This window comes from Microcaecilia unicolor, chromosome 9 (assembly GCF_901765095.1).
Source record: "Microcaecilia unicolor chromosome 9, aMicUni1.1, whole genome shotgun sequence".
In the NCBI taxonomy this organism is placed as follows: domain Eukaryota; kingdom Metazoa; phylum Chordata; class Amphibia; order Gymnophiona; family Siphonopidae; genus Microcaecilia; species Microcaecilia unicolor.
The window spans coordinates 187979497-187998056 of record NC_044039.1 but is presented as its reverse complement, the minus strand read 5'-3'; the positions used below and the strand labels follow the sequence as shown (position 1 = coordinate 187998056).

Below are 18560 nucleotides of genomic sequence, written 5' to 3'. Positions count from 1 at the left end.
GGGTGATAGGGGCAGGAGCAAACCACACTCACAGCAGCCATTTTGATGATGCAGCTTCTAGGGGCAGGGGGAGTTGGGATGGGATGGGAGGAGGGCTATTTTGGAGGGGTTGGGAATGGGATAAGATGGGAGGGGATCTTGATGATGTGGGCTAGGAAGGAAAGGAATTGGAAGGAGGGGGGAGAGAGGGGGATCGAAGGGGCTAAAGCACCATATTTGAAGGATATACGGATGCCAGCCAATTCTCGGTTCTGGCACCCGTATAGCTAACTGACTGAATTTAGGACAGCTTTTGAGGTATCCTAAATTTGCCTGGTTAGTTAAGTGGATGATGGCACTGAATATTGCTGGCACCTGTACAACCGCTATCTCTTCCCTAACTCTGCTCCCTTACCGTCTCTGACCTTCCCACTGTGGACATGGTCAGTCAGAGCCAATACTTAACAGCACTGCCTGGTTAAGTGTTGCTGAATATCAACTGTTAGGTAGCCCCAAGCAGTTTAAGCAGACAAGAGCCTTTCCTGCCCACTTAAATCCATTTGAATAATGGGCAGAATGTTTTATTTTTGTAATTCACATTTTAAAGAAATATTACCACTGGGGGGTAGGAAAGTGATAGTGGCATTAAAAGATGCGATGTGTCTCCTGATATGTGTGCGATACTGAGTTGCATGGCAACCTTACAGTATAGAATGAGGAGAAATGATGCTTAGTAAGCAGTACAGTACCAAATAATGACTACAAACGCTGTCAGTAGTTCATATTTTTATTTTGAATTTTGTGGAATAATACTTAGGCTGCACTCTGCATTATACAATCGAACATATAAAGTCATCAACAGTTGTTCTGTATGGAACCTCTGCTTCTATGTACTTATGCTAATAACATATTAGTTGGGGAATATTAGTCGGGAGAGAAAAGGGGGCAGGAGAATGGGGGGGAGGGGGATAGGGTAGGGGGGGAGGAAAGGAAATATTTGATAAATGTTTAGTTGTATTAGCACAAGTTTGAATATGTTTATTACTAGTTTTGTATGGATTGGTATGGAAATGTTTAACATGAGCATTCATCAATAAAAATTGTTAAATCATAAAGAAATATTACCAGCTATTGAGCTTTTATGCAGAGATTTCACCATTAATTTATCTGTTCCATAGGTGCCTATATATGAGATTCAGAATGACGGCCGTGATAATCTTCTGGGGGCACTGCTGATTGCTGGACAGTTTGTTATCCCTGAGGTCTGTATTTATAGTGCCCTTTGGCTTTAAAAAAAAAGAACCATTATCATAGGTCCACTTTTACAAATATCTGAAATGTCACTGTTTTCCATGTTTGTTGTTATATTGTCAAAAGATAAACTGAAAAATGTTTTAATGTTTGATATTTGCAATTTAAAAATAGCACTATAGGGCTCACAGTCAATGATAGATTAGTATATGGTAAGTACACAGTAGCACTAATAGCATTTCAGTAATAAATTCACCCCTTTATAAAAGTCCAGAAGTTAAATCTGTAGCTGTTTATTGATTGATTAAGTGACAGTATTTATAGCCCACACGATCTGCAGATAACTAGTGGAACATGCATATTCATCGTGCCAGAATATGATAACAATAAAACTATATGATGTAAAACAATAAAAGTTCCATCAATTTAAGTTGACTCTAAAAATATTTCAGCGATAATTAATCTGCACCGAAAACCTGCTGGAAAAAAAGTTCTTTTAAATGTTTCAGTATTTTGAATCATTCTCATCTTATGTGATAGAATTCCAGAGCTTCAGCCCAATGATATTAAAATTAGCTGTTCAGTATTCTTCCAGTCTCACAGTATGGTACTTTTAATCATGTAATCCTTGCTGATCTTAATGTTCTGCGCAGCTGATATATTCTCAAACTAGTTGAAATAATAACAGAAGTGTTCTTAGTACTTTAAAGACTATAATAGAAGGGGTGGATTGTGATTTGTGTGTTATTGGGTTGAACTTAGAAAGTTTTTTTTTTTTTTTTTAATACTTGTCTTGCAGGTGTGCCTGTATTTTCACCATAAACTCTACAGGGGAAACAGAGTGACTAAGGTGGATGCTGGGAGTTTCAATGCATTCGCCTCACCCAACTTGCCTCCACTTGCAAATGCTGAGGTTGATATTACAAGTAAGTTGTAGCCCTGTAATTTATGCCACACATAAGAGCATGTTAGCGGTCTTGATCACTTTTTCAAATTTTATGTTGGTTCTAATGCAGTTAAAACTTTTTTAGTACGATCTACATAGTCTTGCGTTAGTTAAAAATCAAAAATTGATGATGTTGAATATTATGGCACCCCAGCAGGAAGCGGAAGATACCATGAATAGAATGCCAGGATGGCCAGTGGCCTTAGCGCAGTAGGTAGTGCGTCAGCTGCGTATGCCTTGTAGCGCTATAGACGTGATAAGTAGTAATAGTAGTATCATAATCTGAAGGTCCTGAGCTCAATCCTCCGAGAAGGCATCTGCTTCTCCTGAGACTAGAAATATTATGACACCTCTTTTAAAGTGAACTTTGAAAGGTTTAAAATTCAGAATACATGTAGTCATTTTAATTGAGGAGACAGATACTGTACGTTGTCAGAGATAATTTAACTTAGTACCTATGAATTAAGGTGCAATATTAGTATAATTTGATCAGGATTTTAATTGGAAGACATTGCAAAGAAGATGCACACCTTTATTGTGGCAACTGAATTTAAGTGCATGCATTGTCTTACATGTTCTGAACTGACTTCATAATTTGTTCTTGGGTACTGATCTGCCCCACACAATTGTATGTTGGGGAAAAACTGAATTGACCAATCAGTTTGGTCTTTACTGAAGCTATTTCCTGTCTGCAGGAGTTGCATGCCCATAATCAGTTTGAATCCGGCTGTGACTGGGTCTACAGAACATTGTCCCTCTCTCTTTAAGGAAGTCCCCCCCCCCCCCCCCCGATAGGGCCACCTTAAGAAAGATCCTTGTATAAGTGTCTAGGGCCACCTTAAGAGCACAGGTCCCACCATGGGAGGAAGTGAGCTGGCGGGGCGGAACTGAGATCGGGGAGTTCAAAGGGAAAGGTCAGGCAGAGGTTGGAGAGGCTCCTGCATATGCCTTGTCTGAAGACATCCCAATGCTGTGATCGGGCTGAGGTAAGCCCTTGCTGCTAACTGTTATAACTTTGAAAGTTTGCTGGAGGTCTGGCTGGAGCCAGACCTGTCAAGTAAAATAGAACTGAAAGGCAGTGTTTGGGGCGTGGCAACCCCACAACTGCGAACTGTGTTTGAGACTACCACTAGAGGCGGCTTACTGCTGTTTGCTGAAAGCACAGGGGTTTTTCCCTTCTATGCCTCAGACTCTGTGAAGAAAACAGACCCGAGGGTACATGAACATCATTACTATTAACTGTGTTCTGGAACCACAGATGAATACCCTTGCTACGACTCTGGCCCTGTGAAGAAACAGGCTCAGGAATTCCTGTTCTTGTAAATAAATACTTATTTTTGCATTCTACCTTTTTGTCCAGCTGTATTATTTCCTCCTGACGCTCCCAACTCCCGCTCGTCTCACACATGCCTTCTCTAATATTCTTTAAGTTCTCTTACCCCCCAAACTTTGTTTAAAGAATTTGTTAAAATTTATATTTTCATTCTTGTGTGTTGTTTTTTTAAGAGCAGCTCAATTTAAGAATCACAGATTAAAATGTGAAAATTAGGCCAGTTCAGTGGTAGTGCTGTGACCAGGCATGAGGAGTAGGGATGTACAGGCCAAATTTTTCTTTTCATTTAGCTTCTGTGTGTTTACTGGAATTTTCTTTTTGTTTTTTTGTTTTTCCTGTTTTGGGGCCTATTTCAGCAAAATAGTGCACTCTTTCAAATAGAGGCCGACCAAATTTTGGTTTTGGATTCGGCACAGAAATCGACCCGAAATCTGAATGAGTTTCAGCCGAAAATGCTTGTTCATTTTCAGCTGAAACAGAAATTCTCTTACACCCCCCTATCACTCTCCATCACCCCCCTCCCCCTGCTGGACCAGCCAGCCATCTGACCCCAGCCTCTCTGCCCTCCCACCACCCAAGGGTTCTCCTCGGGCCTACCTTTAAATGGCCTGGTGGTCTAGTGGCTGCTTCTGGGCAAGAGCGATCCTCAGTTGCCCCTGCAGGTTCCTCAGCCAAAGTGACTGCCAGGACTTCCCGCTGCAGCCTCGCAAGACTGTCGTAGGAGGTCCTGGTGGCCATTTTGAGATTAGAAGCAACATAGAGTGACCATGTTTGCTCCTGCATATGCTGCTTCCAATCCGAAGATGGCTGCTGGGACCTCCCGCTGCAGACTTTGCAGCCATTTTGGCTGAGGAACCTGCGGGGGCAAGAGCAACTGGGGATTGCTCTTGCCCAGAAGAAGCCACTAGACCACCAGGCCATTTAAAGGTAGGTCCAAGGAGGGCCTTCCAGTGGTTGGAGGGCAGGCAGCTTGGGATCGGGTGGTTGGCCAGCTGGCTGACACTCTTTTAGGCTGGGGGGAGGGGGGGGGTTCTAGCAGCTGGCCCGGGAGGACCTGCGAAGTACTGTTTTCAGTTCTGGTTCCGGGCCGAAACCAAGCAAATTTTGGCCTTTGATTCGGTTTTAGCTGGAACCAAAACCATCAGTTTCAATCGGCCTCTACTTTAAAAGGAGTGTTCTCTTTTGCTGGAACAGTGTGCCCTGTTACTTGGCAAAAGAACACTCTCTCTCAAAAGAGTGTGTATTATTGAGGATGGGAAAAAAAATTTTTGGTCAAAAATGACATGGGAAGTGTTTGTTGATGTTTCCTATTTAATTTCAAATGAATGTAGATCCCAAATGTAGAGGGACCTGGCTCAGGCCTTTAACTTTCTGGGGCAGTTAGGGCTGTGAATGGTGCAGTGGCAGACACTTACTTAGGACTGATGATTATAGGATTTGAGAAAGAGCCCTAATGTGGGCTGGGGCTGTTACAATAATGACCGGATGAAAGTATGTTTGCTATTTTAATTATTATGTGTGTGTATCTGTCTATCTATAAACTGTGTAGAATGCCTGGTTATCACGGCATACAAAACAAGACATGGAAATAAAATAGAGTAAAATCCCCATGCAGTTGCAAATGAAGCCTTGTGTCACAGGATCTGAGTCTTGGTTTCAATTGATCTGGAAGTCCAAAAGTGCAAGAAGAAAGCTGCCTGGATCAAAAAAATCAATCTGAGCTTGGAAACATAGACTTTTATAATTTTTTCAATTGTGAAATATAAATATGTAAGTGTTTGCTTTACTTACTTTGTTTTTCCAGCGGAAACATTACAGATACGGTTAATGGCACAGTGCACTAGAGAATGACACAGGGACGGGGACCTGCAGTAACCGCGGGGATGGGGACAGGGACAAAGCTTGCGGGGACAGAGCCCATGGGGACAAACTTTGTCCCCATGTCATTTTCTACTTTGAAACCTGTTAATGAACTGGACTGTTATTTATGTTTGATGCAGACAGCAATATTTTGATTTTTGGGAAAAACAAGCAAATATGCTGAACACAACTAGCAAAATTTGCATGAGAGATCCTGTACATCCTGCTACCAGCACATCTTCTAAGAAGACATCTTCTATTGCAGGAAGTACAGTGGAAGACAGGAGAGCTAGACTGAATCCTGAGATTGTTGATGACTTGTTATTCATCCACAGATTAAAAAATCTTGACAGTGCTTCATAGGGCATATTTCTCCCCTCTAGGGCATACAGAATGGGTTGTATTTTGTACCTCTGGATATTTTAACTGGATGGATTAGGATTCATTGGGGTAGTAGAAATCAGCTATTGTTGGGGTTGGAAGGGTAGAGGATGGTGGTGAGGAGGGTTATTATAGCTGCTTGCTGTTATTGTTTTCTGTTTGTAATTTATATACAATAGTTGCACAGCATATTCCTTTTTGTACTTTAATAAAAAGATTTAAATATAAAATCATAATTGTTTGAGGCTTCTGCAGATGAGGACAGAGCCCATGGGGACGGGGACAGAACCCACGGGGATGGGGCCAATCTTTGTCTCCATGTCATTCTCTACAGTGCACCCTCAGGGAGCCTTTCAAGCTAACTTTTTGAAGCCTTGTGTATAATTGTTAATCAGCATCAAAATCACACAGTCAGGTGTTTGGGATTATCTTATATAAATATTTATCACAAGGGAAAAATACATTATCAAAGGTGTATATCAGTTGACCTTTATAATAAAAACTTAGTGCATGCAAAAGGGTTGTGGGGCTTACAACCTTTTTTTTTTCAAGTTTCCCACCCAAGAGTTGGCTCAGAATACCCCTTTAGCCCTCTTCCCCTTGACTTTCAGCCAGATTACTAATAATATAGTTGGTATACTGGTATGACTTGTCTGTACCTTTAAAAGACAGCCCTGTTTGTGTGGAACTTTGCTATCATTAAAAGTTGCATTTCTTGTTTGATTTCTTAACTTGCAAAGTATAGTCACCACTCCTTAGGGAGGTGTCACATTTAGAAATGCTCTTCTTATACAGTGAGTTTAAACTTGCATTGTTGTCCAAACAAATTATTGCCAGTTTCTAGAACTGACTTGCATGCATTTTTTGATTCACATTTGGTCAAAGGTAGAGGGAGGAAGGAAAGCAATTGTACAGCAGTGTTTTTGCCTTGTATTCATGTTATATCAAGCTGGCTTGTACTTCTGCTCCTCCCACACTGACATAGTTTGAAAAATGACCTAAAGTGGAACACCTTATGTATGCTCAAGCTTTCTCACCCATTAAAAGCAAAGGACCTGAAATCCAAATGTGAAAAGAAATCTAGCTCTAAGCATTTTTGTACTGAAAATATTGTAGATGACTATTAATAGATACTAATTCACGTTCTAGAACAGCATTTCTCCAGTATTCCATTTTGTCTTGTGCATTTTTTTGTCTGATGATGGTGAGTCTAGGCTGTTCTGACGCAATAAATGTGTGTGCACCACCCCAGGTTTTAAGCATTTCTAGATGATTTTTATATATCATAGCACAGGAAACATTTCTAAACCTTTCTTTATTTTTGGTACAATTGTTTGTTCCCTTTTTACAATTAAGATTGTTCCTGACCTGCACAAATGCAGGGTGCACCATACAGTGTCTGTGTTAGAGTCCTGGTTCTTTCTCACCTTTTCCTTTCATCTTTCAGTTCAAATGTTGTACTTTTCTTTGGTTGAGGGATCAAGTGAAGAGGATGCCTTTCACCAGCTAGAAGGTGTTTACCTTCTTCCCAAAGGGATTGTAAGCTCTGTCTCTCTGGTTCTGACTTCAGAAATAGAGACCTGAAATAGGAATTTAGCTGTCATGGCTGTCAGGTTGGTTGCATTGACTGCCACTGGTTGTGAGCCCTTGCGCTGTTCCGGGACCAGTGGTATCCGGCCACTTGGCAGGAGTCTGCTCCGGGACCAGCAGTCAGAAAACCCAGTGATTCACCTGTGATAACCGCCGTTCCCCAGCGGTTGAGCCCCCTGGGTCCTGGCGGCCAACAGGACTTGAGAGTCTGGGCGAGAGGAGATTACCTGTGATGGCCCCAAGTGCTGGTTGCAGGTCCAGGCAGCTGAGGAGTGAGGCAAGACATTGGACGGCCAGGCAGGGAGAGGCTTCCAGTACAGGCTGTAAGGGTCAGGCAGAGGCTTTCAAAAGACAATGTCAGGTTCAGGCAGGCGACTAGCAGAAGTCAGAGTCGGGTTTTGGCTTACAGGTTCAGGTAGGCGACTAGCAGAAGTCAGAGTCGGGTTTTGGCTTACAGGTTCAGACAGGCGACTAGCAGAAGTCAGAGTCTGGTTTTGGCTTACAGGTTCAGGCAGGCGACTAGCAGAAGTCAGAGTCGGGTTCAGGCAGGCGACTAGCAGAAGTCAGAGTCTGGTTTTGGCTTACAGGTTCAGGCAGGCGACTAGCAGAAGTCAGAGTCGGGTTCTGGCTTACAGGTTCAGGCAGACAAAAGGGAAAAATGCGCCAGTGCTTACCAACAAAGTTGTAGCTGAGGTGATGAGATCCAGACCGGCTCTCCCCCTAAGAAGGGAAGGCATCTGACGTCATGGGTGGGACGTGACCTCAGGAGGAGAGGAGCTGTGCATACCATAGTTCAAGGGACATGTCTAGAGAGAGAGCTACATGCGCTGCAGCCCAGAAGACGTGCTCAGGGACGAAACAGAAGGTGCACCAAGCCCATCGCATCAGCAGGTTAGTGATGCCACGGTCACTTGTGCTAAATGCACTGCGTTTGCTTCCGGAAAGTCCGTTGAGGTTGTGATAATAGCTTGGGTCCTATACACTGTTATTACACGAACCATCTAGAGGGCCCTACGATTGCATATTTGTGATACACTGAAAGCTGGATATGATTCACTTTTGTAAAATAGAAAGAAGATAGCTATGATTTCTAGTCATTTAAGAACACAGAGAGGCAAGGAGGTTAGACTGAGAACAGGAGACGGCATGATGTCAAAAATCTTGCATCTGGCTCAGCTGCTGCATCCACGTTGCTGTTCTTTATTGTTGGTATCATTTTTGTTTGATCTCACTTATATTTTCAAACATTCCAGCTTGTGTAGCATAAGGATGTACACAGGAAGATCGGTTTCATCGATTAGAGTATTAATTTGTTTGTAATCAGTGTGTCATTTGGAGGAATTTGTTATAAGGACTCCCTAGCAGGTGTTGTATTCGTGCATAGATGTTTTCACCTAGTAGAGGGCTACCAAAGCAGACATCATGTTATCAGAATCAGATATTCAACATTCAGAGTTTTTATTTATAAGTACAAAGGGGTTTTTTTTAACCTTAGTTTGAAACCTGGGAACATTTAAAATCTTTATTTTTTCTTGTGCGTACATCAAAAGAAAAAGATGGTATATGGAAACTTGCTCCTTTTGTTTTGTGGAAAGCAGTGGTATATTATAAAGATGCACTTAATATTTTTATTACTATTTCAAAGATGGGTGTTGAATAATGAGGGAAGTTCTTCCTTCATGCAGAAGTTCTGTCCAGAATCAGTCTAATGTGCCAGCATTGTCCAATTCTGTTGTATATATTTATTTCTTCTTCGAGTCTGTGTGGTTGTAAAGGTTGGGGGGATGTGACTTGATATACTGCCTTTCTGTGGGTTTTTTTTTTTTTTTTTTGCAACTACATTCAAAGCGGTTTATATAGTATATACAGGTACTTATTTTTCTCCGAGGACAAGCAGGCTGCTTGTTCTCACGACTGGGTTGACGTCCGCGGCAGCCCCCACCAACCGGAAGAAGCTTCGCGGGACGGTCGGCACGCAGGCCACGCCCACCGCGCATGCGCGGCCGCCTTCCCGCCCGTGCGCGACCGCTCCCGCCAGTTACTTTTTTTCCGCGACTGAGAGAGTTGTGCAATTGCCTCTCTCTCTGTTCAGCCGCCGGATTTTCGACCGCGTTTACGCGGATCGTTGCTTGGATTCCCGTTCGGTTCCCTCTCATCTTGTTTGTATTGTTTAAAAAAAAAAAAAAAAAAAAAAAAAAAGAAATTTTTCGCGCGTGTGGAGCACGCGTTCCCTTTTTCCCTCGCTTACTAGCGGGGACGCCACGTTGCGGCCTAGTGGCCGCTCGGTCGATTGATTTTTTCGTGGTGTGATTTTAGCCACCATTGCCGACTTTGACTTCGCCGACGCGATTTTTCCGTCGATGTCCTCGAAGGTCCCGAGTGGATTTAAAAAGTGTGGTCGCTGCGGCCGGCCGATCTCGCAGACCGACACCCAATCTCAAGTCGTGCGCTTTGTGTCTCGGTCTCCGGAAACGGACTCAGGTTGCGAGGCAAGTTCTGCGGGACCGTCTTTTTGGAACTTGCGCCGGCCCCCTCGACGTCGACCTCGACGGCATCGGTATCGAAGGCCGGTTCTTCGGTACCGGTATCGATGCCCGAGACATCGGCACCGATGGCAGCGACCCCAGGAGAACAGGGCCCGCCGGTCCGCCGGTGAGAGTGGGGTTGAGAGGCCGCGTGGGCAGTCGGCCCCGGTCACTCCCTCAGCTCGTGAGCCACGGGACCGAACCCTGTCGGACCCGGTACCTCGAGACCGAGGGGGATCGACCTCCTCCTCCTCCATGCCCTCCGGCGCCGGTGACGTGCACCGGAAAAAAGATAAGAAGCGCCGTCACCGGGAGCCCTCGGTGCACCCTGAAGAGGAGTCGACGCCGAAGCGTCATCGCAGAGAGGAGAGATCTCCGTCGGTGGTGGAGGTACCGACGCGTCGGGGCTCCGGCACCTCGGTGCCGTCTCCTGGCCCCCAGCAGCTTCTGGCACCGACACCCTTACCGGCCCCACCGCCTTTCCCGGCAGCGGGCCTGGACGAGTGCCTCAGAGCCATCCTTCCGGGGATCCTGGAAGGGCTGATGCGCCAGGCTGTGCCGGCGCCGGGGGTGCTTGCGCCCTCGGCGCCGATGACTGTGGCGCCAGCGAGCTCTAGCCCGGCGCCGGGGCTGTCGACACCGCCGCCGCTTGCGGTGCCGGTCTCGACCGCCACGCAGGTGGAGTCCCCGTCGACGTCGATGGAGGGAGCTCCGTCCCCGCCGGCGCGGGAGTCCACCGCTCGACGACACCGAGACCTCGGTGCCTCGACGTCGAGCCGGGCCCGGTACAGGACTCAGCTACATGAGCTAATGTCCGATACCGAGGATGAGGACTCGTGGGGGGAAGAGGAGGACCCTAGATATTTCTCCTCAGAGGAGTCTACGGGCCTTCCCTCGGACCCCACGCCTTCACCGGAGAGGAAGCTCTCACCTCCTGAGAGTCTCTCCTTTGCCTCTTTTGTGCGGGATATGTCTATAAGCATTCCCTTCCCCGTGGTCTCTGTGGAAGAGCCGAGGGCCGAGATGCTCGAGGTCCTCGACTATCCATCACCACCTAGAGAGTCCTCCACGGTACCGCTGCACAATGTCCTGAAGGAGACGCTGCTTCGGAACTGGGTGCGACCACTAACTAACCCCACCATTCCCAAGAAAGCAGAGTCCCAGTACAGGATCCACTCTGACCCAGAGCTCATGCGGCCCCAGTTGCCCCATGACTCAGCGGTCGTGGATTCTGCTCTCAAGAGGGCACGGAGTTCGAGGGATACCGCCTCGGCGCCCCCGGGGCGGGAGTCTCGCACTCTGGACTCATTTGGGAGGAAGGCCTACCAATCCTCCATGCTCGTGACCCGCATCCAATCTTACCTGCTCTATATGAGCATCCACATGCGGACCAATGTGCAACAGCTGGCGGACCTGGTCGATAAGCTCCCGCCGGAGCAGTCCAGGCCTTATCAGGAGGTGGTCAGGCAGCTGAAGGCGTGCAGAAAGTTCCTGTCCAGGGGGATTTTTGACACCTGTGACGTGGCATCTCGTGCTGCGGCCCAAGGTATAGTGATGCGCAGGCTCTCATGGCTGCGTGCCTCTGACCTGGACAACCGCACCCAGCAGAGACTGGCTGACGTCCCTTGCCGGGGGGGTAATATTTTTGGCGAGAAGGTCGAGCAGATGGTTGACCAACTGCATCAGCGGGAAACCGCTCTCGACAAGCTCTCCCACCGGGCGCCTTCAGCACCCGCCCCCGCGGGCGGGCGTTTTTCCCGGGCTCGGCAGGCTGCACCCTATTCTTTTGCGAAGCGTAGGTACAACCAGCCGGCCCGAAGGCCTCGTCAGGCACAGGGACAGCCCCAGCGCGCTCGTTCCCGTCAACAGCGTGCGCCTAAGCAGCCCCCTGCGCCTCCACAGCAAAAGCCGGGGACGGGCTTTTGACTGGATCCATGGGAACATAGCCGCCCTACAAGTGTCCGTACCGGACGACCTGCCGGTCGGAGGGAGGTTAAAATTCTTTCACCAAAGGTGGCCTCTCATAACCTCCGACCAGTGGGTTCTCCAAATAGTGCGGTACGGATACGCCCTGAATTTGGCCTCCCTGCCTCCAATTGTCCTCCGGGAGCTCAGTCTTTCAGCTCCATCACAAGCAGGTACTTGCAGAGGAACTCTCCGCCCTTCTCAGCGCCAATGCGGTCGAGCCCGTACCACCCGGGCAGGAAGGGCAGGGATTCTATTCCAGGTACTTCCTTGTGGAAAAGAAAACAGGGGGGATGCGTCCCATCCTAGACCTGAGAGGCCTGAACAAATTCCTGGTCAAAGAAAAGTTCAGGATGCTTTCCTTGGGCACCCTTCTGCCAATGATTCAGAAAAACGATTGGCTATGTTCCCTGGATTTAAAGGACGCATACACTCACATCCCGATACTGCCAGCTCACAGACAGTATCTCAGATTCCGCCTGGGCGCACGGCACTTTCAGTATTGTGTGCTGCCCTTTGGGCTCGCCTCTGCCCCACGAGTGTTTACAAAGTGCCTCGTGGTGGTAGCGGCCTACCTACGCAAGCTGGGAGTGCACGTGTTCCCATATCTCGACGATTGGCTGGTCAAGAACACCTCGGAGGCAGGAGCCCTCCGGTCCATGCAGTGCACTATTCAACTTCTGGAGCTGCTGGGGTTTGTGATAAATCACCCAAAGTCCCATCTCCAGCCAACTCAGTCTCTGGAATTCATAGGAGCGCTGCTGAATTCCCAGATGGCTCAGGCCTACCTTCCCGAAGCGAGAGCCACCAATCTCTTGGCCCTGGCTTCGCAGACCAGAGCGTCTCAGCAGATCACAGCTCGGCAGATGTTGAGACTTCTGGGTCATATGGCCTCCACAGTTCATGTGACTCCCATGGCTCGTCTTCATATGAGATCTGCTCAATGGACCCTAGCTTCCCAGTGGTTCCAAGCCACCGGGAATCTAGAGGATGTCATCCGCCTCTCCACCAGTTGCCGCACTTCACTGCTCTGGTGGACCATACGGACCAATTTGACCCTGGGACGTCCATTCCAAATTCCGCAGCCCACGAAAGTGCTGACGACGTATGCATCTCGCCTGGGGTGGGGAGCCCATGTCGATGGGCTTCACACCCAGGGTCTGTGGTCCCTCCAGGAAAAGGATCTGCAGATCAACCTCCTGGAGCTCCGAGCGATCTGGAACGCACTGAAGGCTTTCAGAGATCGGCTGTCCTGCCAAATTATCCAAATTCGGACAGACAATCAGGTGGCAATGTATTACGTCAACAAGCAGGGGGGCACCGGATCTCGCCCCCTGTGTCAGGAAGCCGTCGGTATGTGGCGTTGGGCGTGTCGGTTCGGCATGCTTCTCCAAGCCACGTACCTGGCAGGCGTAAACAACAGTCTGGCCGACAGACTGAGCAGAGTCATGCAACCGCACGAGTGGTCGCTCCATTCCAGAGTGGTACGCAAGATCTTCCGAGAGTGGGGCACCCCCTCGGTGGATCTTTTCGCCTCTCAGACCAACCACAAGCTGCCTCTGTTCTGTTCCAGACTTCAGACACACGGCAGGCTAGCGTCAGATGCCTTTCTCCTTCATTGGGGGACCGGCCTCCTGTATGCTTATCCTCCCATACCTTTGGTGGGGAAGACCTTACTGAAGCTCAAGCAAGACCGCGGCACCATGATTCTGATAGCGCCCTTTTGGCCCCGTCAGATCTGGTTCCCTCTTCTTCTGGAGTTGTCCTCCGAAGAACCGTGGAGATTGGAGTGTTTTCCGACTCTCATTTCGCAGAACGACGGAGCGTTGCTGCACCCCAACCTTCAATCCCTGGCTCTCACGGCCTGGATGTTGAGGGCGTAGACTTCGCTGCGTTGGGTCTGTCTGAGGGTGTCTCCCGGGTCTTGCTTGCCTCTAGGAAGGATTCCACTAAAAAGAGTTACTTTTTCAAGTGGAGGAGGTTTGTCGTTTGGTGTGAGAGCAAGGCCCTAGAACCTCGTTCTTGCCCTGCACAGAACCTGCTTGAATACCTTCTGCACTTATCAGAGTCTGGCCTCAAGACCAACTCAGTAAGGAATCACCTTAGTGCGATTAGTGCTTACCATTATCGTGTGGAAGGTAAAGCCATCTCTGGAGAGCCTTTAGTCGTTCGATTCATGAGAGGCTTGCTTTTGTCAAAGCCCCCTATCAAGCCTCCTACTGTGTCATGGGATCTCAACGTCGTCCTCACCCAGCTGATGAAACCTCCTTTTGAGCCACTGAATACCTGCCATCTGAAGTACTTGACCTGGAAGGTCATTTTCTTGGTGGCAGTTACTTCAGCTCGTAGGGTCAGTGAGCTTCAAGCCCTAGTAGCTCATGCTCCATATACTAAATTTCATCACAACAGAGTAGTGCTCCGCACTCACCCAAAGTTCCTGCCGAAGGTGGTGTCGGAGTTCCATCTTAACCAGTCAATTGTCTTGCCAACATTCTTCCCCAGGCCGCATACCCGCCCTGCTGAACGTCAGTTGCACACATTGGACTGCAAGAGAGCATTGGCCTTCTACTTGGAGCGGACACAGCCCAACAGACAGTCCGCCCAATTGTTTATTTCTTTCGACCCTAACAGGCTAGGGGTCGCTGTCGGGAAACGCACCATCTCCAATTGGCTAGCAGATTGCATTTCCTTCACTTACGCCCAGGCTGGGCTGACTCTTGAGGGTCATGTCACGGCTCATAGTGTCAGAGCCATGGCAGCGTCGGTGGCCCACTTGAAGTCAGCCACTATTGAAGAGATCTGCAAGGCTGCGACGTGGTCATCTGTCCACACATTCACATCTCATTACTGCCTCCAGCAGGATACCCGACGCGACAGTCGGTTCGGGCAGTCGGTGCTGCAGAATCTGTTTGGGGTGTAAATCCAACTCCACCCTCCAGGACCCGAATTTATTCTGGTCAGGCTGCACTCTCAGTTAGTTGTTCTTCGTAGGTCAATTTCTGTTGTACCCTCGCCGTTGCGAGGTTCAATTGACCTGGGTTATTGTTTTGAGTGAGCCTGAGAGCTAGGGATACCCCAGTCGTGAGAACAAGCAGCCTGCTTGTCCTCGGAGAAAGGGTATGATACATACCTGTAGCAGTTGTTCTCCGAGGACAGCAGGCTGATTGTTCTCACCTACCCTCCCTCCTCCCCTTTGGAGTTGTGTGTTTCATATTTTATTGCTTGTCATTCAACTGGCGGGAGCGGTCGCGCACGGGCGGGAAGGCGGCCGCGCATGCGCGGTGGGCGTGGCCTGCGTGCCGACCGTCCCGCGAAGCTTCTTCCGGTTGGTGGGGGCTGCCGCGGACGTCAACCCAGTCGTGAGAACAATCAGCCTGCTGTCCTCGGAGAACAACTGCTACAGGTATGTATCATACCCTGTACCTGGGGCAATGGAGGGGTTAAGTGACCTGCCCAGAGTCACAAGGAGCTGCAGTGGGAATCGACCCAGTTCCCCAGGATCCACTAGGCTACTCCTCCACTCCACTCCAGATAAAAAATCTTTGCCTCACGGCTTTGTGTTTGTATATGATGAGTGTGATTTTATTATGAAGGTAAACAATATGCCACCAATGTACAGTAGCCAACAGCACACTATTAGTCGCCAAGTTCATACAAAATTAATTATGTTCAGTGGAAAATAAATCTGTTGGTTGCCTGCTATGTGAATATACCCTCACTGTTTCATTATTGCTACCAAATATTACATATTATGGGCATTTGCTGTAAACTTTGATTATTTTAATATGTTTATCAAGACCTTGTACATACATGCACATGGTATTGTTTGTTAAACCCAAAGGCGAAGCCTATGGGTGTTTAAACAATTTGGAATAAACTGTGTTATGCTGTAGAAGTTATTGTTTACTTTTGCAATGTGTGTATGGATGCTTGTTCTGGTGTGTGCATATGATAATGTTAGAATATCTGTCTATACTTATGGCTATGATTTCTGAACATGTGGCATCATTAACTGACAGCTGGGTATATATGGTAATGTCATGTTTCAGACATATCCATCGATTTTAGCAAGGGCTGTTTCAGTTGAATGTAGAGAGTGAAAGCCAGATTGAAGTGGATCAAGAAAAGCTTGAGATGAAAAAGTCAAGACAATGGTGGTGAACAACACGTTCAAGTATCTTGGATAGAAAAGGGAGGAAGGGGATGGGGCGATACTTGTGACCTGGCTTGGCCACTGTTTGGAAAACAGGATACTGGGCTAGATGGACCATTGGTCTGACCCAGTATGGCTACTGTTATGTTCTTATGCTCTCTTATAACTTGCTCCCATGATGTTACTGAATTATATTCTGTCTCACTGTATTTTCAAATGTAAGCCACATTGAACTTGAGTTTGCTTGGGATAAAGTGGGATATAAATGTCAATTTTTAAAAAAAAATCCTTTATCCGCCATCGTTCGGCACCTAACCCTTACCGTTCAGTGAATCCAGACTGCCCCAATTTGACTGCCCCTATCGGACCGACCGTTCACTTGTCTATTAGATTGTAAGCTCTTTGAGCAGGGACTGTCTCTCTTTGTTAAATTGTACAGCGCTGCGTAACCCTAGTAGCGCTCTAGAAATGTTAAGTAGTAGATTGCCAACAGCCTGCGGCTTTTAGGAGTGCATCTGGACTCACATCTCCAGCTGGCTGATCATGTACACTTGGTCTCCAAAAAAATGTTCCAGGCCATGTGGAGGCTTCGGCGCATCAGATACCTCCTTCCCAGAGACTTGTTTCGTACCCTTGTCCACTGGCTTGTCCTATCCCATCTGGATTACTGTAGTGGTATTTATGTGGGTTGCCAGGCCTCCTTATTGAAAACGTTCCAAATGGCTCAGAACACTGCGGCGAGGCTCATCCTTAGAGAGAGGCGTTTTGCACACGCCGAACCCCTGCGCTTTAAACTTCATTGGCTGCCTGTACAGGAGCGCATTGCTTTTAAGATCTGCTCCCTAACACATAAAATCATCTATGGGGCTGCCCCGGATTACATGCTCCTCTTGATCGACCTTCCGCCTAGAAATGCCAACCCTGCTGCTCGGTCCTATCTCCACCTCCATTTTCCGAATTGTAAGGGTGTCAAGTACAAGAAAATCTTCGCCTCGTCCTTCCGTTATTGGAGTCCCAAACACTGGAACACGTTACCTCGTCACCTTAAAGCTCAAGTGGACCATGCCCTTTTTAAGAAGTTGTTAAAGACATTCCTCTTTGCTAAGACTTACCCCCCAACTTACCATGTTGATTGATTGCATCCCTTGTCCCCTACCCTGCCTAGTTCACGCTGTTAGTTTCTCCCCTCCTATTTGCTTCTTTTATGCTTGCCTAAGCTTTTAACTTTGTACTCTTATTTAATTCTCTGTAAGCCACATTGCGCCTGCATGAGTGGGAAAATGTGGGATATAAGTAACAAATAAAATAAATAAATAAATAAATGTTTAATGTGAGCAAGTGCAAAGTGATGCATGTGAGAAAGAGGAACCTGAAGTATAGCTACGTCATGCAAGGTTCCACGTTAGGAGTCACCGACTGAGAAAGGGATCTAGGTGTCGTCGTTGATGATACGTTGAAACCTTCTGCTCACTGTGCTGTGGCGGCTAAGAAAGCAGAATGTTAGGGAAGGATAGGAAAACAAAAATGAGGATGTTATAATGCTTTTGTATCGCTCCATGGTGTGACCGCACCTCGAATATTGTGTTCAATTCTGGTTGCCGCATCTCAAAAAAGATATGGTGGAATTAGAAAAGGTGCAGAGAAGGGCAGTGAAAATGATAAAGGGGATGGGACGACTTTCCTATGAGGAAAGGCTAAAGTGGCTGGGGTGTTTCAGCTTGGAGAAAAGACGGCTGAGGGGAGATATGATAGAGGCCTATAAAATAATGAGTGGAGTGGAACGGGTAGATGTGAAGCGTCTGTTTACGCTTTCCAAAAATACTGGGACTAGGGGGCATGCGATGAAGCTACAAAGTAGTAAATTTAAAACGAATTGGAGAAAATGTTTCTTCACTCAACGTGTAATTCAGCTCTGGAATTCATTGCCAGAAAATGTGGTAAAGGCGTTTAGCTTAGCAGAGTTTTAAAAAGATTTGGACGGCTTCCTAAAGGAAAAGTCCATAGGCCATTATTAAATTGGACTTGGGGAAAATCCACTTTTTCTGGGATAAGCAGTATAAAATATTTTATAATTTTTTGGGATCTTGCCAGGTATTTGTAACCTGGATTGGCCACTGTTGGAAACAGGATGCTGGGCTTGATGGACCTTTGGTCTTTCCCAGTATGTCAATACTTATGTACTTATGTAGTATTATCATATTGAAAATGCGACCATACCATGCCTTTGTGGTTATGTTTCACTAATAAGTTTAGGAGAATCCGCCGAAGATGGAGAACTCAAATGTCCCACGGGAAAACACAGAGATAAGACAACAAAAGTGGGAGTTTGACCACGGATGCCAAAGACTGGAAATACGTGTACTTAAGATCAAAAGATTATTGAATGAAAAGACTCGACACAAACGTTGTGTTTCGGTCGCTAGGCCTGCATCAGGAGTCTACAATAAAAATATACATTCATAATGAAAATAGTATACTACAATAAGTGAATATCAATTATAAACACATAGTCATCAAATAAAAGAATGATAAAATCATAGACAAATACATAGAGACGATTTACTTGGTTATAACATA

The 18560-nt window shown here is 47.0% G+C and overlaps 1 protein-coding gene across 1 annotated transcript in view; it reads left to right on the top strand.

Moving 5' to 3' along the window:
* The window catches only part of ASPG (asparaginase), a 144926-nt gene that overhangs the window by 44937 nt on the left and 81429 nt on the right, over positions 1 to 18560 (top strand). The window contains exons 5-6 of the mRNA XM_030213781.1: positions 1158 to 1241; positions 2030 to 2156. Coding sequence (XP_030069641.1) covers positions 1158 to 1241; positions 2030 to 2156 — 211 coding nt within the window. The remainder of the gene's footprint in view (positions 1 to 1157; positions 1242 to 2029; positions 2157 to 18560) is intronic.